This window comes from Gopherus flavomarginatus, chromosome 5, assembly GCF_025201925.1.
Source record: "Gopherus flavomarginatus isolate rGopFla2 chromosome 5, rGopFla2.mat.asm, whole genome shotgun sequence".
Lineage (NCBI taxonomy): Eukaryota > Metazoa > Chordata > Testudines > Testudinidae > Gopherus > Gopherus flavomarginatus.
The window spans coordinates 52965179-52988273 of record NC_066621.1 but is presented as its reverse complement, the minus strand read 5'-3'; the positions used below and the strand labels follow the sequence as shown (position 1 = coordinate 52988273).

The 23095-nt window shown below is 42.5% G+C and overlaps 1 protein-coding gene across 1 annotated transcript in view; it reads left to right on the top strand.

Moving 5' to 3' along the window:
* The first annotated feature begins 334 nt into the window (after positions 1–334).
* The window catches only part of PTPRJ (protein tyrosine phosphatase receptor type J), a 145100-nt gene continuing 122339 nt past the window's right edge, over positions 335–23095 (top strand). The window contains exon 1 of the mRNA XM_050953783.1: positions 335–1185. Within this exon, the coding sequence (XP_050809740.1) occupies positions 1129–1185 (57 nt within the window). The 5' untranslated portion in view covers positions 335–1128. The remainder of the gene's footprint in view (positions 1186–23095) is intronic.

The following is a 23095-nucleotide window of genomic DNA, read 5'->3' as shown; positions in this document are numbered from 1 at the left end:
CAAGGTGAATGAAATGTAAAAAGTACATTAATCCTGAGAAGTAAATTAGATTATAACAATGTTCATTTGCAATATCAGACATTTACAAAAGCAGTAACATTAAAAAATACGAGCATCAATTGAAAGGAATTATTTCAGATAACTTCCTCGGGGTGAAATGTGTTTCATTGAATCATTTTAGAGCACCAGTTTTTGTTCTGTCACCTATTCCTGTTTCCGCAGTTGAACAATGCTACATGATCATAAAGTATAAATCTAAACGTTAATAGGGGGAGGAAAAGAAAACCTCGTTAATTAGCATACTCCAGAACTGACTAGCCCTGTTAAATCTCACGCGGTATGTGGGCTCACATCAGTGCTTATGGGAAATCATGAGTATCACAAAGAGTATTTACATGCCATTCGTCCCGATGGGTGCTCGTTTTAATCTGTTCTTTGAGTTCTGTGGCTAATCTTCCGCTCTAGAAATACTGCAGCAAGCCCCATGTGCTCTGAGAAGGAGAGATCTCGCTGTTTGTAGTACCAGAGAAACCCCCATTAAGAATGTCCTTTTTCAGAGACTGAAAGGGGGAGGGGGGAAGGAGAACATCCCTCTCCGGCTCCATTTCCAAGTCGATTGCAGAAAGAATGTGGGAGGGCTAGAAAAGTTTTGAGTGAGCCACTTCCTCGTCCAGCCCAGCTGGGAGACAGAAAGGGGGAATGTCAGACAGGGAAGGGGGGGAAGTGCAGCAACAACTTCCCAGCAGCAAAATGGCCTTTTAAACCCTTGACAACAGGAGGCGAATTCCTCCCCCTGGCAGCAGCGGAAGCGATGAGTGTTCAGAGGGGAGGTGACTGACTCCTCTCCCTCACCCCAGAGCAGGAGGCGAGCTTCGCCGGGAGTCCTGCCTGCGCATCTCGCTGCACCCTGCCCAGGACTTGTCCCCGCTCCGAACTCCCGCATTTTCAGCGCGCGGCAGGCAGAGCGAGAGAGCAGCCGCCGCCTCCGGAGCGCAGAGAGAGCGAGCCGGGTGGGGGGACCCCGCCGGGCGCTGCTGAGTACTGGGGGGCGCAGCCCTGCCATGTCCCCGGGGAAGCCGGAGTCGGGCTAAGCGGCTGTGCGCGCAGCGGGGAGAGCTCTTCGGGACCATGAAGCAGCCAGGGCAGCTCCTCCTCCGCCTGCTGCTCCTGCTCTGCCTCGCCAAGGTAAGGCGCCCTGAGAGAGCCGGGGACGGGCTGGAGGGTGGCCCTGCCGCATCTCCTCCCCATGCAACCGGCCCCTCTCTTCCCGCTGGCCCCTGCGTCCCGCCGGTAACCTGTCCTCAGCTCACCTTGCCTCCCCTCCCCGGCACTGGGGCTAGCTGCTGGCCCTGCGAAGTGGGCTCCGGGGCTTGCTCAGGAGCGCGCGCGCGCTCGGGGGTTCCTCCGGCAGTGCCCAGCTCGGGATCCAGTGGAAAGCAGTTCCACAGGCGCCGGGGTCGGCGACCGCCCATATGGGCGCAGCGGGCAGAGGCCATGTGGGGTTCTTGGGGCGCGCACTCCAGCGGGGTGGGGGGGGGGCTGCAGCGTTGGCACCTGCCTATGGGGCGGCTGGGAGGGGTGGGTGAGGTTGCAGAGCCAGGCAGGTGCGCTGCTAGGTCATCTGGGCGGGCTGCAGGGAGGCTGGGTGTGTTTGGAGGCCGTGTGTGCTGTACTTGTTTCCTGTACTCAGACAGTGAAGGAACTAAAGTTCATCTTAAGGGCAAGGGTCTCAAAAATGACCAGTGATCTGGATAATTATTATTTTTCTGTTGAGGTGCTCCACTTCTGAAATACCTTAAAGGAGCCTGGCCTGCAGAGGACAAGTAGTCAGGGCTTACTAAAAATCAGGCCTCCGCAGGGTGTTTCACGTTGGGGACCTGGCCAGCAAAGGATCCAAAATCACTGGTTACCAGTTTTGACAGTCTTGGCCTGAAGATGAACTTTAGCTCATTCAGTGGGAACTACAGCCCGGTAAGCTTCCGAAGTAAACAGACTAAGTCCAGTTACTAGTTTTCTGTCAGCAGCGAATCTGAAACTTTTAAAGTCTTGAACCAGACCAGGAAGGGGTTTGATTCTCCACATGCTTAGACAAGTTTCACACTTGGGAGTAAGTCCACTTAAATCAACAATTTAAAGCCGGGCAAGAGTGAGAATCCAGCCTGCAGTTTGGTTTCCAGCGGTTTCCAACTATGGGAGACCCCCAGATATTATCAAAAAAAAACATAGTGTAGCTATGTATTTCTTGCAGACTTTCATTTCTTTTAAGAATGCGCTTCCTATGGTTTACCATTGTGTTATGACCAGTTTGGTAAACTTATCACAGTCAATCAACATTAAACTGTTTATATGTCAGATATTAGAGAGATGCAGATCACCATCCATGTTATCTCCTTTCAGAAGTTGGGAATTTTTAGGGAAATAGCTCACTTCTGTGGGAATTAGGCAACTCTGGAGTGTTGAATTCCAGAAAAATGGAAGGTCTCTACCCATACTGTTTGTATATCCCTCTGAAATAGGGTGACCAGATAGCAAGTGTGAAAAATCGGGACAGGGAGTGGGGAATAATAGGAGCCTATATAAGAAAAAGACCCCAAAATCGGGACTGTCCCTATAAAATCGGGACCTCTGGTCACCCTACTCTGAAATTCCTTCCAATCATTGCCCCATATTTATTGCAAATATAATTCAGAGATCTAAAACTAATTTAGAGATGGGATCCAAGTATATCCCTTCCTAGATCTGAATACTCCTGAATATGGCAAAAGCTTGTATTTGTTGAGACTTGGGCAAGGGCTGTCTTTGGCCACCACCTTGCAATCTGACATTGGAACTGCATTGACTTCACCGCATTGAAATAGATAGGATTCTACACCGGGATCTGCCTGCAGCATGCCCCTTTGATTTCAGTGGGGCTCTACACTAGCACAGGGATCTGCTTGCAGTGATCATCTTTTAGGGTCTCGGCCTTAATGTATGTCCAATGTTTTGATAAAAATCTCTCCTTAAGTCATGACACCGTCCTAATTACGCTCTGATATACCTTCTCAGTTTCTTTCTGTCTTTAAAGGCCCAGCGCATGCAGAGTAATATATTTGTGACTTATTTTTGACACTTGTGTGAATGTCAAGAACTGTGCTAGAATGTTAAAAGTTAGTTACCTTAATTCCTTAGTTGTTGTTGTTGATCTTTTTGTAGTGTTTGAATGTTAAAAACCAGTTCTTTTTAGGAAGAGGAGACAAAAACAGTGATGTCCATGCTTGAGAGACTTGTCTTTGCTGAGGGCCTGATTCTGCAAACTCTTGCTTATATGAGTCATCCTAACTCACTTGATTTCAACAGGACTACTCCCATGAGTAAATACAATTTTTGTGATATGGCTGTTTCGATCGTACAACTCAGTTGACAGCAATGAGGAAACAATTTTTAATCTTACAGCAAAGCCTATATTTGTGAGAATTAACAACTTTAAAATTACACTAAATATTTGACATCAGGAATTTGATAGCATAGACCCAGTTTTCAAAAGTGGGGACTATGACAGCATATTCCAACCCTGCGTTTGGATGGCTGCATTGTCACTTAGGTGCATAAATGCCCTATAAAATACACCTAACAACCTGATCCTATAGCTGTACCATACACAGAAATTGCACTGAAGTTATATCAGTAGGTTAGCTATAGGATTGTGATGTAATTGTTGATTTGAGTTTCCAGATAAAGGATTGGGATATCTTGGCACAGTATTTGAAATTTGGACTTGCTATGTGTAAACATAATTGGGTCGATTTAATATCCGGTGTAAATTGTTGAAGTCAATACTGTTACAGTAGGGATGAATTTGAATCATTTTTGCATTGCATTGCACATATATAATAGCCATTGTTAACCATTATGGTTGAGTCTTGTTTAATATCTTTGGCCTAATAAATTGCATTGTGTACTGTTTGCTAAATTTTGGCTTTATAACAACTCCAGTTTCAATTCAACTTAATTTACACTTCAAATTAAAAACAGTTTAAAAACAAGAGTTTAATAAAAATATAGAGCAATTTGCTGTATAGCAAAGATCTAAAGTGAAGCTGATTTAGGGCTCAGTTAAACTTAAAAAAATAAGAAAAATACAAGGCTTTCACCGTTACATGAACAATTCACCCCAGAAACAGAACATTTAATCTCAAAGTTTGATCAGCTCTTAAACCAACTATATTAGGTAGATAGGCATAGGCAATGCTTAACTGTGGAGACTAAAAATTGATGCCTTATGAGATGTATTTTGGTGTGATCTGTTGCTGTAAAATATTGTTTTTGTTTGTTGTACACATGGGTATCCCTATCCCCCAAAGCAGGTGATTGTTTATGTCATTGAATAGTTGTGCAGAACTGCAGATGCTGGGAGAAGTTCTTTCATTCTTAACCCCAATATATGTTAAACGGTAGTCCTTCTGAATGTTCTAAACAATGAGCCGAGAACGTTGATTCCTTCTGTAATACTTTGCAGATTCTTTATTTTAAATATGACAGAAAATCAGAGAATGGTTTCCTCTTCACTGCATATATAATGCATGCGTATGCTGCATGTTCTGAAGGCCTCTAACAGTCGGATTTTAGTCTCTATGCCTGCTTTGCATCTAACAGTGTATGTGCGTGCACACACACAAAAATCCTCTTCTGCATCTTTGAGATCAGAATGGAGGCCCACAGTGTGGATATATTGTCTGTGCAAACGGCATCGCTATTAATAGTACTTCCGTAACTATGCTAGCTACGTGCACCCATGATCTCGAATTTTCATGCCATGTAAATGTTTTGGTTGGAATTACTAAATATGAGAAAGCAAGAGAGAATGCTAATGAATAAAATCTTGTTTGGTTGTTTATCATGGAAGGCTGGATTTTACTAATCCATATCATTTTAATTTGTACACTTCCTTCTTCCTTCTAGAATTGCAGTGTACTAAGGGGAAGCATTTCCACATCTGCTATGAGATGAAGGTTAGAAATTGTGGGTTTGAGTTCTAGTAACCTTAAAACCCACCACTGTTTTAATTAAATGCTTCCCAGTTTAACTATAGGAGGAGAAGGCTGTTAAAATAAATTAATCTGTGTTTCCAAAATTGTGGTGTATGAACAACTGGTGGTCTGCGGAGACCTAGTTGATCAGATGGTGCTGGTTCTTTTCCTTGGTGTTCAGGTCCTTAATTGCAACTAAGGCCATGTCTCAACTAGAACTTATGTCGACAAAACTTTTTTTGCTCAGGAGTGTGAAAAGCCCACCCCCCTGAACGACACAAGTTTTGCTGGCATAAGTGGTAGTGTTCACAATGCTAGGTTGGTGGGAGCTGCTTTCCTGCCAACATAGCTACTGCCGCTTGCTGAGCTGCTTTTATGATGTCGACAGGAGAGCTCTCTCCCCTTGGCATAACGCGTCTACAATAGCACTCTCACAGCTGCACAGCTGTATCGGTACAGCTGTGCCACTATAAACTTGTAAATCTAGACCTGGCCTAAGACCTTGAATGCCTCTAAAGGTAACTGGAATTGAGGAGGAGCCAGTCTAGCTGCCTCTACAAAGGAAGGACCACTGTTCTGAGGAGAGTAAACAGGAGCCCCGCTCAAGGAGTCAGGCTACCAGTAGGATTGAAGCAGTCCTCCTCCAGCAGGAGAAGATTGTGCAGGAGAGAAGGGCTTAGGGAATCAGGGAAGAAGATAATTTAGCATGCCCAGAGAAGGGGGAAAAATGTGTTGGGGGAAATGGAGGATCTGACCTCTAGGAAATGTGTGCAGAAGGAGGGGAACAGAACAGATGTCCACCCATCAATTCTGCTAAGCTAGAGCCTGTACCAAGGCTCTTCTCTAAACATAGATAGATCCAGTTTTTCCCATATCCATTCAGGCACACTTGGACTGCTATGCCTATGTACCTACAGAGTGCATGGTTAGGGCTTTAGATGTTCCTCCAAGTCTCTTTGGTATTCACAATAAGATGGGAAAGAGGAGAGTGGCCCATATCTCAAATCAGATTAACAAGGCCCACCTTGGGAGAAAAACAAGTGGCCACCATATGGGATACATTGCATCTTCCCTAAACAACATAAAGAAAACACTATCCACTGATGTACCTTGTACCTACATGTTTTGTGTTGGCCTTTCCTATTTTACTTCTGTCTCTTTTTCGTTTGACATCTCGTCCCCTCCCCCCCGCCACATGCATGCTATTTTGTTGTCATGCAAAGCTATTTCAAAACTGAAATAGTTAAGAAAAAAATTCTAGCGTGACTTAAATTAGTTCCCAACACTTGCATAGATATGCACATGGGCTGTGTGGTATCAAAGAGTATGTATGTGTGACGCTATTTTAGTCCTTAGGAAAGCTACATTCTTTTTTAAACATGCTTTTTGTTTGGCCACTTGAAAGAGCTATTTTTTTTTTTGTTGTTGTTGGTTGGTTTTGTGGTACATGGGAGCATGTCACCTGCAAAAACATAAAATTGTTCTCCATATTCTTTGCATAATATTGGGCTGGGATTTGGTCATATGAAGAGTAATGAGGAAGAGGAAACAGTTTTGCCTGATCAGGCTATTGAAGCTGCAAAGGTTCTGATTCTGATCCTCCAGCTAACTAGGAAGGAAACACTTGAATGCAGGATCTTGAGCTGTATTATGAATTAAATTCCATTTGCTGCAGCATTGCAAGTAGATACAATATGTCCATATTGCCTTGTCAAAGGCTTTCTCTGTATTCAGAGAAGGTCAAGACATTTTCATATTATGGGTGTATATATTTCAAATCTCTTAGGTTATCTCAGCCTTCTGTCCCATGGCTCAGAGTGAAGGAAGCAGGTGACTAGTCATTTTCTTGGTCAGAGTTTTATAATCTGTGTCGAAAAGGCTGAAGACTCTGTACGAGACTTAAACTTGGACTAATTCCTTGCCTCCTTTTGGCAATAATGCGATAGTTGTTGTCTGTCAGTTTGAAGAGTTATATTGAAGGTGGCCTTACTGTGAGTGCTCCCTATAGGGAGTTATTTATCCAAAGCAAGTTTTGTAGAAATTCAGCCCCATATTTACTCATTAGGGCCTGTGGCCATGTGCATTCTTGAGGGACTTAGTGGAGTCTTCTAGTTCCTCTTCTTCCCCTGGTTCTATGAGATTTGTTGCTCATGCACAGTAAAATGTGTCGATTTGGTGGTTGAGAGAAAACTCTGGGGGTTTCTCCTGCTTATGCAAAGGTTTTCTGTTCTGTGAGATAATTTTTTGTTAAAGTACAACAAACTCATTGCTCTTCCTCGCCTCAGGGAGCTCTGCTGCTCTTCCTTGCACCGGCTTCTCTACGTAATTTTGAAACAGGAAGACCTGGTGTTTTGGGGGTTCCAGATCTGCTGGTGGGTGGCCTAATCTCCCAGTGAAAATAGAGGAAGCCTCCAGCATTTGCAACATTTAAAATTAGACTGGTGGTAACACTAGTTCATATAGAAAGGGGAACAATCCTGCACTGGCAGGGGTTTGGGTTCGTTGACATGATCCGTCTTTGAGACCAATCTGTAGTTTCTATGGATACTTAGGCTACGTCTATGCTATGGACTTTACAGAGGCGCAATTATACCACTGCTCCTTTGTAGCTGCTCTATTCCGGCGGGAGAGAGCTCTCCCATCAGCATAATTAAACCACCCCCAACAAGTGACGGTAGCTATGTCGGCAGGAGAATGCCACGGACATAGCGCTCTCCACACCAGCACTTTTGTCTGTGAAACCTATTTCGGTCAGGGGTATGGTTTTTTTTCACACCCCTGAATGACAAAAGTTTTGCTGACAAAAGTGCTAGTGTTGACAAAGCCTTAGATGATTCCACTGTGTGTGTGTGTGTGTGTGAGAGAGAGTGAGAGAGGGGGAGAGAGAGAGAGAGAGAGAGAGAATGAAGCTCATGATTTTAGTAGTTTCATTACAGCAGGACGAGTAGCTTGCATGAGCCATCAAGAAAAATGGGCTCAAAACCCTACCAATGATTCTGTTACCATATCAGGCATACCCTGTCTTAAACACTCAAAACTGGTTCTGAAACCTGGTGTTTTCAGAATAATTGTCTTTGTCTGACAGTAAATTTCCATATGCATGATTGTACCTTATTAATGTAAAAGCTGAACAGGAGTTGAACACTTGTGTGTGTGGAGGGGTGGGAGGTTTCTGTGATTACACTAGATTGCATTCTTTGGTGCTGCAGGAGTCTTTTAGATCTACAAAATGCTTCAGAATAGAAGGGGAGGTAAAATAACTGAACTTCTCTACTTGTCTAAGGACTCTTTAGGACTCTAGCCTTATTTAGTTGTGTTTTTCCCGTGACAACAGACACAAGAATTCAGATATCTTACTGACACTGGCGAGCATGTACAAGTCTCAAAATTGCTTTTTAAATCTCATTGTAGTTCAAGGAATTATTGAAAACACAAGGTTTTCCTCTGTGTATAACACTCTTTCTTGGTCACACAGTGTTTTGCTGGTCCCCTCGCAGGATTAGCGACTTTTTGTAATCCTTGACACAGTTTGCATGGCTCTTTCATAAAAAGCAGTCAGTGTCAATTAAAACTTGATTGATTTTCTGTGCATAGTTTTGCTCTATGTGGCTAATATGTGAGTGTTTTCAATTTTGTCATTCATGGATTTTTTTTTTTAAAGAAAATACTCTTTCCAAGAGAAACAAGATAAGCATATCAGTGTGCGCATTTATTGGCTTTCATGTTACTGTTGAAGGGTAAACTTCTAATGCATTGCACTGCATGTTAGCTGTGAGTTTCCAACTTTAAGAGACGTTGCACAAATATGATTGACTGCAGTTTTGTGAAACTGTGCTTGAGAGACAAAGCCAGCAGCACCTATCTGAGGTCTAGTATCAGAGGGGTAGCCGTGTTAGTCTGGATCTGTAAAAGCAGCAAAGAATCCTGTGGCACCTTATAGACTAATAGTCTGTTAGTCTATAAGGTGCCACAGGATTCTTTGCTGCTTTTATCTGAGGTCTAAATTTGGCCTTTTTTAGATTTGTGCTCACAGAATCCCACCACATACCCAGGTATTGTAGTGCCGTGATATAGAAATCTGAACAGAAAAATCTTAAAGCCCTTGAGAAACCATGCTATGTCTAACAAGGGTGAAGAAAACTTACTGGCATCTTGACATGACATAAAGAGAAACTTAGTCAGCAGCATGAAAATCTGAATTCTTCTAAATGACGCTTCTAAAAATTGTTAAAAGATTCCTGACAATGTAATTAGAGCTGATTGAAAAGTTTTGAGTTTTCAAAATTTCAGTGAAAATGTTGTGTAAAAGTCTTCATGCAATTTTTTTCTTGCTTTTTTAAACCAGTTTAGAGCAGTCAGTGATTTTTGAAAATTTTAAGTTTTGCCTCACAACTTAGGTTTTGAAGACTTCCACAAAACAATGTGTTTTTTTCAACTAGCTGCATTATTAATATTAACATGAATGGCCTAATGATGAAAATGGCCTGGATATTTTATAATTAACCAATTACAGATTAAATGTCTAAGTACAAACTGGGTTAATAATTGAAACAGGCATATATATATGTACAGTGGTGTTACCAGAGCTATTTGATAGCTTTTTATGATGAGCCATGGTTAAGTGCAGTAAAAATTTTAAATGCCTCCTTGTTGAGAGATGGGGCTGTTAAATCTGGGATTGCATCTCTGTCTTGTTCTCTTCATAACAATGCAGTACTACTTGTGATACATGTCAAGTAACCATTAAAGCCACACCAACACTTGTCAGTTATTTATTTATTTTTGAAGAAAACTCCTTTGCCTGTAGGTTATCAAGTATTTCTTGCAGATACTGTACCTCAAAACAAAGGAGCCGACAGGCAAAGGCAACAACAACAAAAACATGTTGAATATTTTTATATCAACCCTTCTGAATAGAATGTGCCTTTTTTTTTTCACTCACACAATCACAGATTGCATATGAGAAAACCTGAAGCAATTTCATATTTAAGGTGCAACATCTGAACTCACTTGGTCCTCCAGTTTCATGGCACAATGTGTCACCTTCTTAATGTCACCCATCTATTTCTTCCAATTCTAATTGTGTTTAGATATTGCCTGGTGGTGGTTAACCCAAACTATAAACCTGCTTTTTGAAATATAATTCTATTGGTATGATGCAAAATTCAGTAACTGTGAGTCTTTTCTTCCCTGAGTCTTTCTTTGAGCCCCTCCTGGGAGCTCAGAGAAGTCTCACCTCCACAGAAGACTGCTCTTGTAGTCAAAGAGCAAAGATACAGTTTCCTCTGCTGTCCATCAAGACAACTCCATAACTTCAGAGTAAAGGAAGGACGGCATTCCCACTGCAATGGGCCAGCTTCGACAGCACTTTCAGCCTTGTCAGCTGAAGAACAAGGAGCTGTGTTATAAACTCAGATTTGTATCTCCTGCACAGTAACTTTTTGCACTATTACGAGGGTGTAGGACAAGCACCTACTGCCAGTGCCATGAATGGGGAATTTTGCTATTGACTTCAGTGGCAGCAAGATCAGGCCCCAATTAAAAGAACAAGTGATAGATTTTAAAAAATTCAATACATGTGACTTTAAAAATGTTGATCTTAATAAAAAAGCAATTAATGCATTAAACTTCATTTTGCAGTCATTTAGTTGACTAAAAAGAAGCTAGCAGTTCACACTAGCAAATGTGAAACATAATATACACACACAAATATATATATAGTCGGCAAAGTACTGACACCAGTTTGAGACTTTGTATGCTAAACGTTAGCAAGAAGCAAATATTTGCAGGTTAATATAACTTCTGGAACCACCCTAAATGGTGCTAATTTCCCAGCAGTACAATGTAGAGCCACAGTATGTGGTTTAACTGGTATTTAGCTATTGTCTTTGAATCAATCTACGTACTTTGTATGCATCTGTTGAACTATTTCCTGGTTTCAGAGTAGACATACATGGTGCACCAGAAATTAACAGAAGACTAGTGCTGATAAGTATTTATTGTCTTGGAGTATGGTAGTATTGTAAAAAGTATTCGGTCCTCTTCTCCTCTCCCCAAAAGATTATGGCCTGGTAAGAATAATTCCCTTTACAATTATAAAATTTAACAAACCTCCTCCACACAGTAAAAATGAAACTGTTTTGCTCTAGATTTGTAAAAGGCTGATCTGTCTATAAATTCCATTTCCTCCTCTAAAGCTCCTACAGTGTATCCTTTTTGGCTCAGCAGAAGTGACTCTAAATCACCCAATATCACAAACAATTCTGGGCAATTGCCAAAGCAAACCCTACTCTGTACAAGTGCACAGATTCTGTAGGCTTTCCATATTAGAGTGAGGCTGAAGGTCACTTGTGCTAAAAGGGGCTCAGTCTTCCCCTTAAAAGTGTACAAACACTTAAAACGCTAACCTCTATGTATATGTAGATGGAGCAATTAGCACTGCATACGAGCAATCAAAATAATACTTTTGGGCAAATCTAAAGCAATTCAACTACACACACCCACTTGCACAAACCTGATTTTTTTCAGTCTCTGTTTGGGTCAATCTGTACATCATATGAGTAACAGTAAGAAGCACCAATCAAAGTGTGCCAAAGACTTTTGTTGCAGCACACTTCTGATACATCCTTGCCTATTATCTTCATTGCCCCAGCAGCGTGCTTCTTACTGCTCCATCATGAGTGAAAACGGACAGATTTCAATATGAAACAAAACGAGATTGGGGAAGGGGGGCGCCAGAGATGAGATGTCTTGTGTGCCAAGTATCATTTCTGACTGTTGCTGTGGGTTCTGTTTGTCTCCTTTGCCCCCAGAACTTCACATCATCGACTGAGATGATCTCTGACATAACCTGTTAGTCATCCTGAAGTTGGAAGTCTCAGATTATCTGGTCCCAGTAATACAGAATCCTGTGGGAGAGGTAGGAGGCGTTATGCTCCCTAACTTAGCTTCCCTGATAGTAAAGGCTTCTTTTTTGATACGAGGAAAGACCTTTTAAGACCGTCTTCTCTCCTGAGATTGGAAGTTTTGCTGCTCTACCTTCTAGTGCAGCTAAAAGAACCATCTGAATCCCAGTTTGACACACGAGGTTCCTAGTAACAGCTCTGAAGAGGTTTAGGAGTAGCAGTGGGCAAGAGCTCTGTCTCTCTGTAGAAACCCTGCTGGGGAAAACTAAGTTATTTTCCTGAAGCTAAAGAAGTGGTAGAGGGACCAGACGCTCCTAGGCAGTTCCTTAGTTATGCAAAACCATTGCCAGGCTTCTCTAATTAGACTGCTCGGAAAAGAATCTGCTGATCTGATGTCTTGTCTTTTGTCAGTTTAATATACTTCTTAATAACTCCTAGGCAGGCCCTGATCCCGAGTTCACATTGTCAGCTCATGTGGCTAACGTGTACAAACTCCCATGCACAAGGGTAAGCTACATAAGGTCCCAACTCTGCTTGGCTCCTGAAGTCAACTCAGATGGCAAATTGTACACAAAGCCAGGCAAAAGGAGCATGGCTTTGTTGTGGTATTGTTACCCTCATCGTTCCTCCCTCCTTCACTTCCTCCTCTGGTGTGCAGCACCAGCTTGTCACGTTTAGTGACCTTTACACTGTAAGCATTTGGGGTAACTATTACAAATTGGCATTGTACCTAGCACAATGCGACCCCGATCTGATTGGAGCCACTGGGCCCTGCTGTAATTCTTTTTCAGTTTCCTGCCGATTTTTAGGAAGTTAACATAAAAGTTGATGATGCGTTATATCCACAAATATTCTCTTCTGAGCATCAAGTGGGTCATAAATGGCAGCTGGAGACACAAACTTCTCTGCAACTACTTCCTCCTTTTTATGAATAAAGTATTCCTTCTTTCTGGTCACGAATAAGTTGTAAATCAGACAAAAGCTGGGTTGTCTTTTCGTTTCTGACTGAATTGATTAATTCTTGTCGCATTTATGTATAGCAAAGGTCTTCCTTACAACAGGCACAGATGAAAGATCGTTTCTCATACTGTAAGGGGAAATTCACCTCTGGGCAGAAGATAAGTCTGAAGTTGGGATCCGCTTACGTGGTTTTTTGTTTTTAAATGGCTTAAGTGATGCACAGGCCTTGGGCTGCACAGCAGTTAATTTCACCCTACCACCTGGCCCCTGATCCTGCAATGTGTTAAGCCTTAGTTACTTCAAGTGGAGTTGGTAGTGGTGCTGCCTGCATGCAAACCATTGCAGGACCAGGGCCTAACAGAGCACACTATAACCTTGAACCTGCAAAGGGCCCTTATGCCTGCGCAGATCCCTTTGAAAGATCAAGGTCAAAAATATTTCCTATTATATTGACGTAGTTTGTTGAGATAATCAGCATACTAATAAAAATGACTGCATTTAAATTGACATTATCAAGCTGTTTAGGCCCCACATTGTATGTATCCCTAAAGATTATTGCTCATTAAAACAAACCTGGTTGTAATCTTATGTTAACAAATGCTTTGTGTGTGTGTGGTTTTAACGCTAACCTCTTCTTAAGTACCACATACAGATAACACTGCTTGTGGGTAATCTGTGGTTCAAATGCACTTGCACAGTTGAATGTGAAGGAAGTAAAATAAAAATAGCAAATCTGGGGGGTGTTACCCTCCACACTTTAGAAATGAAAAGGTCAGCATGAGAAATATGTAAGGGTGTAATGCAGAAGGATCTGGAAAATAAACAGTTTTAAAGGTTTGTTAAATCTGGGGCTTAGACTCTTTCCTGTCTCCGTGCTTAAGAAACTGAAGTCCAAGTAGAGTCTTATATACCCAAGAGCCCTCAAAAGGAAATGGAGTGGAGCTAGAGAGAACACGCAAAGAGCCAGATATCTGCAACCTTTATACAATTGCAACATATGGGAGCTGCTGAAGCAGAGCTTGTGTGCACATTGTTTCATTACTGTAAGATAAACTGTATTAATCTGTGAAATAAAAATTTAATCCCTTTGCTTCTTGATGAGCTCTTGTAAGAACATGGGGCCACTCCCTGAAATTAATGGAAGGCAAATGTAAAACTGTTGCTATAAGGTCCTGATCCAAAGCCATTTAAGTCATTGGGAGTCTTTCCACTGACTTCAGTTAATACTGGACCAGGCCCTAATTGAAGATAGTGATGTTAACATATAAAACCTCTCCTCCAGGTGATAGAATGTTCTAACTCTTTTTCTTTTTACCTCCTCCTTTTTATGACTGGCAACAGTGATATGGCACGAATGTCCCTAATTTAAGAACTATTTAAAGCCAGTAGAAGGAAATACTAATTCATCCATCTTGCAGTCATCAGGTGGAGTTTGCTCTTGCATGAGGTCATCAATTTGGATACTGTAGCTGGATTTGAAAAGGAATGCTATGTAGATTTATGACCAATGACCTTTGTAGTTTATATATGTGAAGATAAGCATAATAAATGTCACATGTTAGAGGGCATCAGCTGATCATCACAGTCCAGGAAGAAATATGACTCCACTGTCCGTATTCCGCTCTACACAATAGAAAGGGTGCATTTTCTTCTTCCTCTAAAAGGGGAGCTGGTCACTGCAGAAGCGGGTCTATGGTAATTGATTATACTATGTTTTACTAATATGAAACATACTGTAGCATCCAGAACCACAAGTGACGTGCCTACAATTCTACATTACTATTACACACAAAAAAAGATGGTAAAAGAACATTACCAGGGTTGCAAAGTTAAGCACTACAAAGGTTAGGAAATGCCAGAATTAATGTTCCATGTGTAACCTTTCATTTTGCCTCCTTGTACTAATGCATTATGATACAGTCTTTAATTATATGGTCAAATACTATTTTTTCCATAAGATCCCTGTCTCTTTTAGTGCACAGAATGGATCATGCTCACTTACTGAGCAGCTATTAAATATTTTGTTTTAGCCTCACTGTTCAGTGTGTGGCTCCAGGTGTTGTTTTATACTGCACACTATTCAAATTATTCTGCTCTGAAGGCAGAATTATTTATTTCCTCATTGGCTTTTCTGTGACACTTACGACTATATTATCTGAGTGCTTCACAAATATTATCTTCTCAAAATTCTTGTGAGGTAGGAGGTGGTATTTTCTCCATGTCACAGATTGGGAACTGAGGCACAGAGAGATTAAGGTCAAAAGTATCCACTCATTTTGGGTGCTCAGTATGAGAAACCTATGACATAATTTTTTTCAGAGTCATTTGAACATGTAAAGCACGATATAATGCTAAGCACAGTTCCCATTTACTTCAGTTGCAGCTGAGAATGCTCAGCACTCTTGCAAATCAGACCCCAGGGTATTAAGTGGGAAAACGAGGAACACACAGTGACCACCAGTGAAAAATCTGGTTTACCCCAGGGAAATTCTGTGCCACTGTGCAAGCACAGAATTAATGTCCCCCACAGTCCCTCTCCCCCAGCAGAATACTTGATTCTGACATGGAGGCGAATGGAAGCTGTGAGATGAGTCAGACTGCAATTAAACCCTTTGCCCACCAGGGGCTAATGAGGAGCAACCAGTCATGGAGACTTGCAGATATGGCTGAATGGGAGTGGGGGACAGGGGCGAATGTGTCAGAATGGGAAGGCCTAAGGGTCAGCCAAGGTCTGCATGGGGTACGTTCCCCAAATCCATGACAATCCCCCCGCAAAAAAACCAAACAAATCCTATTCCATACTTCTCCCATCCACACCCAACAATCTTCCAGGTTCACTGCCAGGCTCCTTCCCAGCAATTACTTCCCTCTCCCTCAGCTTCTCCCTTACCCCTGACTCCACCAAGCCTTTGCACTGCTTGTGAGGGGTTCGGGAAATATATTTCTGTATTATAGTTTAAATGAATTATTACTGAAAGTTCTGTATTAATAAGCCTAGTAAGGAATCTATTTGTCAAAAAAAATGTCCTGAATCTGTTTTGTTGTCTGTTTTGTTACAGACATACTTGCTGACAGGCATTTTGAAATAAATTACCGAAATAATTGAAACTGGTGTGATTATATTGTATATATATCGGGGGGGGGGGGTAGCTGTGTTAGTCTGTATCCACAAAAACAACGAGAAGTCCAGTGTCACCTTAAAGACTAACAGATTTATTTGCGCATAAGCTTTTGTGGGTAAAAAACTTCACTTCTTAAGATGCATGGAGGTTTTGGGGTTTTTTTTAATCTATGAAAACTTATGCCCAAATAAATCTGTTAATCTTTAAGGTGCACCAGACTCCTCATTGTTTTTTATTATATTGTGTTATTCTGACAAGTAAAATATGCATAATTTTGCAGAATTTTATATTATTGTGTGCAGAATTTTTAACTTTTTTTGGCATCATATAGGAACTCTGTGGCAGAGGCAGGGACGAAATCCAACTATACAGAGAGGTATTCAGCTTCCTTAACCTGAAATTTCTCTTCCTGAAATTTCATAAACTCTAGAACTGGAAGAGACCTCGAGAGGTCATCGAGTCCAGTCCCCTGCCCTCATGGCAGGACCAAATACTGTCTAGACCATCCCTAATAGACATTTATCTAACCTACTCTTAAATATCTCCAGAGATGGAGATTCCACAACTTCCCTAGGCAATCTATTCCAGTGTTTAACTACCCTGACAGTTAGGAACTTTTTCCTAATGTCCAACCTAAATCTCCCTTGCTGCAGTTTAAGCCCATTGCTTCTTGTTCTATCATTGGAGGCTAAGGTGAACAAGTTTTCTCCCTCCTCCTGATGACACCCTTTTAGATACCTGAAAACTGCTACCATGTCCCCTCTCAGTCTTCTCTTTTCCAAACTAAACAAACCCAGTTCCTTCAGCCTTCCTTCATAGGTCATGTTCTCAAGACCTTTAATCATTCTTGTTGCTCTTCTCTGGACCCTCTCCAATTTCTCCACATCTGTCTTGAAATGCGTTGCCCAGAACTGGACACAATACTCCAGTTGAGGCCTAACCAGCGCAGAGTAAAGCGGAAGAATGACTTCTCGTGTCTTGTTTACAACACACCTGTTAATGCATCCCAGAATCACGTTTGCTTTTTTTGCAACAGTATCACACTGTTGACTCAAATTTATCTTGTAGTCCACTATGACCCCTATATCTCTTTCTGCCATACTCCTTCCTAGACAGTCTCTTCCCATTCTGTATGTGTGAAACTGATTGTTCTTTCCTAAGTGGAGCACTTTGCATTTATCTTTATTGAACTTCATCCTGTTTACCTCAGACCATTTCTCCAATTTGTTCAGATCATTTTGAATTTTGACCCTGTCCTCCAAAGCAGTTGCAATCCCTCCCAGTTTGGTATCGTCCGCAAACTTAATAAGCGTACTTTCTATGCCAACATCTAAATCGTTGATGAAGATATTGAACAGAGCCGGTCCCAAAACAGACCCCTGCGGAACCCCACTTGTTATACCTTTCCAGCAGGATTGGGAGCCATTAATAACTACTCTCTGAGTACGGTTATCCAGCCAGTTATGCACCCACCTTATAGTAGCCCCATCTAAATTGTACTTTCCTAGTTTATCTATAAGGGCTTGTCTACATCACAAAGTTGCAGCGCTGGTGAGGGGGTTACAGCGCTGCAACTTAGGAGGTGTACACATCTGCAGGGCATCACCAGCGCTGCAACTCCCTGTTTGCAGCGCTGGCCGTACTCCCGTTTTGTCTCGGGTGTAGAGGATCCAGCGCTGGTAATCAAGTGTAGACACTTACCAGCGCTTTTCTTGACCTCTGTGGAATAAGCAGGTATCCCAGCATACCTGAGGAAGCCTCTGGTAATCAAGCTGGTCTCCTTCCCCGGTTTGCTCTCGCGTTCCCCGAACCCCCGAGCAAACAGGTCTCCTTCCCTGCGGTTTGCTCTCGCGTTCCCCGAACCCCCGAGCAAGCAGGTCTCCTTCCCTGCGGTTTGCAGGGGGGTTGGGGGAACGCGAGAGCAAACCGCGGCGAAGCTGGTCTCCTTCCCCGGTTTGCTCTCGCGTTCCCCGAACCCCTGTGCAAGCAGGTCTCCTTCCCTGCGGTTTGCTCTCGCGTTCCCCGAATCCCCGAGCAAGCAGGTCTCCTTCCCTGCGGTTTGCAGGGGGGTTCGGGGAACGCGAGAGCAAACCGCGGGGAAGCTGGTCTCCTTCCCCGGTTTGCTCTCGCGTTCCCCGAACCCCCCTTGAAGCCGCCCAACAGCGCTGCAGTGTGGCCACATCTAACACCACTTGCAGCGCTGGTTGCTGTAAGTGTGGCCACTCTGCAGCGCTGGCCCTATACAGCTGTACTAATACAGCTGTAACAACCAGCGCTGCAAAATTGTAGATGTAGACATACCCTAAGAATATCATGCGAGACCGTATCAAATGCCTTACTAAAGTCTAGGTATATCACATCCACCGCTTCTCCCTTATCCACAAGGCTCGTTATCCTATCAAAGAATGCTATCAGATTAGTTTGACACGATTTGTTCTTTACAAATCCATGCTGGCAATTCACTATCACCTTACCACCTTCCAAGTGTTTGCAGATGATTTCTTTAATTACTTGCTCCATTATCTTCCCTGGCACAGAAGTAAAACTAACTGGTCTGTAGTTTCCTGGGTTGTTTTTATTTCCCTTTTTATAGATGGGCACTATATTTGCCCTTTTCCACCCTTCTGGAATCTCCCCCGTCTCCCATGATTTCCCAAAGATAATAGCTAGCGGCTCAGATGCCTCCTCTATTAACTCCTTGAGTATTCTAGGATGCATTTCATCAGGCCCTGGTGACTTGCAGGCATCTAACTTTTCTAAGTGATTTTTTACTTGCTCTTTTTTTATTTTATCTTCTAAACCTACCCTCTTCCCGTAAGCATTCACTATATTGGACATTCCTTCAGACTTCTCAGTGAAGACCGAAACAAAGACGTCATTAAGCATCTCTGCCATTTCCAGGTCTCCCGTTACTGTTTCCCCCTCTTCACTGAGCAGTGGGCCTACCCTGTCCTTGGTCTTCCTCTTGCTTTCCTGCATCATTCACTACATACCTTCTAGCTTCTGAACAAATGAAGCCTGGGTCCTAGAGACAACAGCCTCCTTCACTGCACAACTAGAATACACTCTCACATTTGGATGGATTTTCACTGGCCAAAAGCACATCCCTGACACAAAAGTCATCCCCCTGGTAAATTTCAAGTTCTTGCTCCAAAGCATGGAGGCACTTCACCTATTCAAAGAAAAGATTGCCAGAATTTTTAATAGGGACAAAACATTTTCCCCTAGCTGTGTTCTCAGCAATAGCTGAACCGTTTTGGCTGATGCTTAATAATAATAATAATAATAATTAATAATTCAGTCCGAGGTAGACACACAGCTTGATACATTTCAACCTGGACAGCTAGTTTGACAAGGTTCTAAGCAACTGAAAACAGTATCTTATAATGGGAAGTATCAGGCAACCTTAATAATAAGTGATGCCTAATAAAGTTGGGTAGTATTAATAGATTAGAAACTTCAGAGACTTCCCTCACCAGTAGGGCCGCCCAGAGGATTCAGGGGGCCCGCGCCGCCGAAGACCCGGCACTTTGGCAGCAGGTCCCGGGGCGGAAGGACCCCCTGCTGCGGGTCTTTGGGGCACTTTGGCGGCGGCTCCCAGAGCGGAAGGACCCCCATGCCGCTGAATTGCCGCTGAAGACCCGGAGCGGAAGAAGCTCCGGGGGCCCGGGCCCTGCAAGAGTTTTCTGGGGCCCCCAGAGCGAGTGAAGTCCCCGCTCCAGGGGCTCCGAAAAACTCTCATGGGGGCCCCTGTTGGGCCCAGGGCCTGGGGCAAATTGCCCCACTTGCCCCCACCTCTGGGTGGCCCTACTCACCGGGTTACCCCATGCAATCTCTCTTCCTACTTCTGTGTCTGCCCCTGCCACTGCTCTTCCTCCACAACAAGTATCTCTATGGTTGTGATGATACTATATTTGAGTGTTCTCGATTTAGACCAGCGCGCCTGCAGCAGTGCTCTGCTGAAATCTCTAGTGCTCTGAGGAGAGGAAACCTCACAGCACGCAACTATAATGGAGCAGTGACAAGCCTCAGTACAAAGTTGCTGACACACTGCTAGAAATGAAAACCTTTTCTCCCTCATTCATTATGGGCTTGGAATTGGAGAGAAGGATCTGAGAGTATCCCCAGAGGAATCCAAATGGGGAAGAGGAGCTTTAGTGGGAAGTCAAGAAAGAAGGAAGGGGCCTTTTTGAGAGTGGGAATCATAGAATCCTTTGGATTGGATGGTCTAGCCCATCCCTTTGCACCATTGCAGGACTGACTGCATTATTCTTAACCTGTAATGACCATTGGATGTCAAATCTAGCTTTTAATAGCAGTTGAAGCAGATTCCACATATTCACGTAGCTGCTTGTCCCATTGCTTAGCTGTTCTTTCCCATCCCGTTTAACCTAAATATTTTCTGTTGCAGTTTAAAAACATGCCTATTCAATAAAAATCCTTTTTTAATATATGGGTTCACAGTTATACTTCCATCAATCTACGTTTCTCCAGACTGAAGATGTCCAGTGTTCTTAAACCTCTTCCAGGGCTTTATATTTTCTGTTTCTGTCTTGTGAATTTTTCTCCAATTTATCTGTATTTTTAATTTTTAAAAAAGTGTCTGAAAGTACTGAACACAGTACTCCAATTGATGCCCAACCAGTGTGAAGTGGTGTGGAATAATCACTTTACTTGTTTTACATGGTACTCTTATTGATAGAACCCAATGCCTGTTTTGCAACAGTGTCTCATTGTTGACTCATTCAATTCATCATCCTGTTTAACTCCCAGATGCTTCCCTGTCAACCCAATGTCTGGTTCAGTATTCTTCTATTTTACGTTTATACACTTGGCTGTTCTTTAATATTTGTGCTTATCAAGGTGCACTTTTTTTTTTAATTCAGCAAATTTCTTTAATAATCGCAGTGTTGTATTTTTCTTTTAGCTCTGAATTTAACGACGCACCCTCCATTTCCCTCCTCCAAATTACTGTTCAGAGATGGTGAGTGAGGTGGAACAAATACCCCAGTAGTTTAATGAAAATATTGGACTTAGAACTCAGTCTTGTAGGACATCACTCAGTATTTCTTCCACCTTGCTGCTGAATTCTTTGTAATTAATATGTTCATTTTAAGTGTATTTGTCATATAATAGTTTTTTCTAATCTGCATTTCTCTCTTTTCTGGATGAGAATGTAAAGTGGAACCATTTTATAAAATTGAGAGATACTATGTCACAGGAACATAGGAATTTCCCTACTGGACGAAACCTAGGTCCATCTAATCCAGTACACTGTCTCTAACAGTGGCTAGCACCAAATTGCATTAAATTTGTTATCCTGTTTTAAAAAAAAAATAATAATTTGGAATGTTTTTTATTTCTATTGGATGCTGTCTAATGTTTGTTTTCCTCTTAGGTGTTCACAAATGGACTGCTTTTATTTGTTCAGTCAATTTAGCATGTTCTCATTAATCAGAGGTGAAAGTAAGCCAGTACGGGCTGGTACGGTGTACTGGCAAGGGCCGGTACAGCATGCTGGACCCGACCAGCTTCCTCAGGCTGGCGATTTAAAGGGCCCAGGCCTCCCTGCAGTGGTCAGAGCTCCGGCCCTTTAAAGCGCCACCAGAGCCTTGCCGCTGCTACCCCAGGCAGCCGGACTCAGGTGGCACTTTAAAGGGCCTGGGCTCCCTGCAGCGGCAGGAGCCCATGGCCCTTTAAAGTGCTGCCGGAGCCCTGCTGCCGGAGCCCCGGGGTAGCAGTGGCAGGGTTCCGTCGGAGATTTAAAGGGCCCAGAGCTCCGCTGCGGTAGCAGAGGCCAGAGCCCCGGGCCCTTTAAATCTCCCCAGAGTCCGAGGGCTCCCAGCTGCCTCTGCAGCTGGTAGCTCCGGAGGTGATTTGTAAGCCCTGGGGTTCCCAGCCACAGCTGGAGCCCTGGGACTTTAAATCTTGATTTGAAGGCCCCACCTCTTCCGGTTGAGGCCCCACCCCACTGTCTAGGACTCTGGTGTACTGGTAAGTTCTTTAACTTATTTTCATCCCTGCATTAAACTTACTGGTCTCTGATAGATTTGGTTTCCTTCTCTTCCCTTTTTAAAACCAGGCAGTTTGTTTTCTCTTTTTGTGTGTATGCATGTGTGTAAATGAAATCTCACAAGGGAGGACTTCAGATTAACCTTCCTTTATAGCCAGCCTTTTACTGTTGTTTGATTCAGTGATGTCACTTCCAGTTTTATGACTTCATAGTTGATTCCATGGTGATGAATAGTGTTGTTAGCAAAATAAGATTGTAATAAATGAATCATGCAAGAAGAGGGAACTGTTTGTTAAATATTACTTCTATAGCACCTTCAGTCAGAGTATCTTAAAGACCTTTATAAAGACTAATATATTCAGCCTTGCAACATGCCTCTAATTTAGGTAGTTTCACTTCTATTTTATAGATATGGAAGATGAGGCACAAAGAGGTTAGGTGATACTATGAATTAATGGCAAAATAGAACCCAGATCTTCTGAATCCCAGGCCTGTGTGCTAATCTTTAGAGGATGTTCCTCTTCCACGTAGTTCTAGGAGAAAACTTGTGTTGAATATGTAAGAGTAAGCATGGTCAGCTGTCTTGTTGCTATGAAATTAAAGAATAATTTTAGCACCACTGGTGATATATGCTTGTCTGAATGTAGAGCAGGAGAAAAGAAATGAGTCTTGTGTCCAAAATAATTTGTTTTAGTACTTGGGCTGTATTTGTTTAGCATCAAGTATTGTTTGAAAGAGGAATATTTTTGTTAAAGGAAAAGGAACTGTGCATTGAGATAAGCATCAAGAGAATAAAATATGATATGTATTTGGCTTAAAATATGCTTGCCAAAACTTAATGTATTTCTGGGGTTAGTATTTTCTTCTTTTATTAATATTATCAACAGGGTTTTTGTTTGCTTTTATTAAGTCTACAGGAAAACAAAAATATTATTAAATAAGTTGTTCCTGAAATACTAATTGAAGAACATTGTTATATAAACCCTTTGTGTCTTCAGAGAAGCTTACTATAGTCACAGGGACTAAGCTCAGAAGTTGTTTTGAGGAGCTACCAGACTGAAAGGACCAGTGTTTGTGTTATGTTTC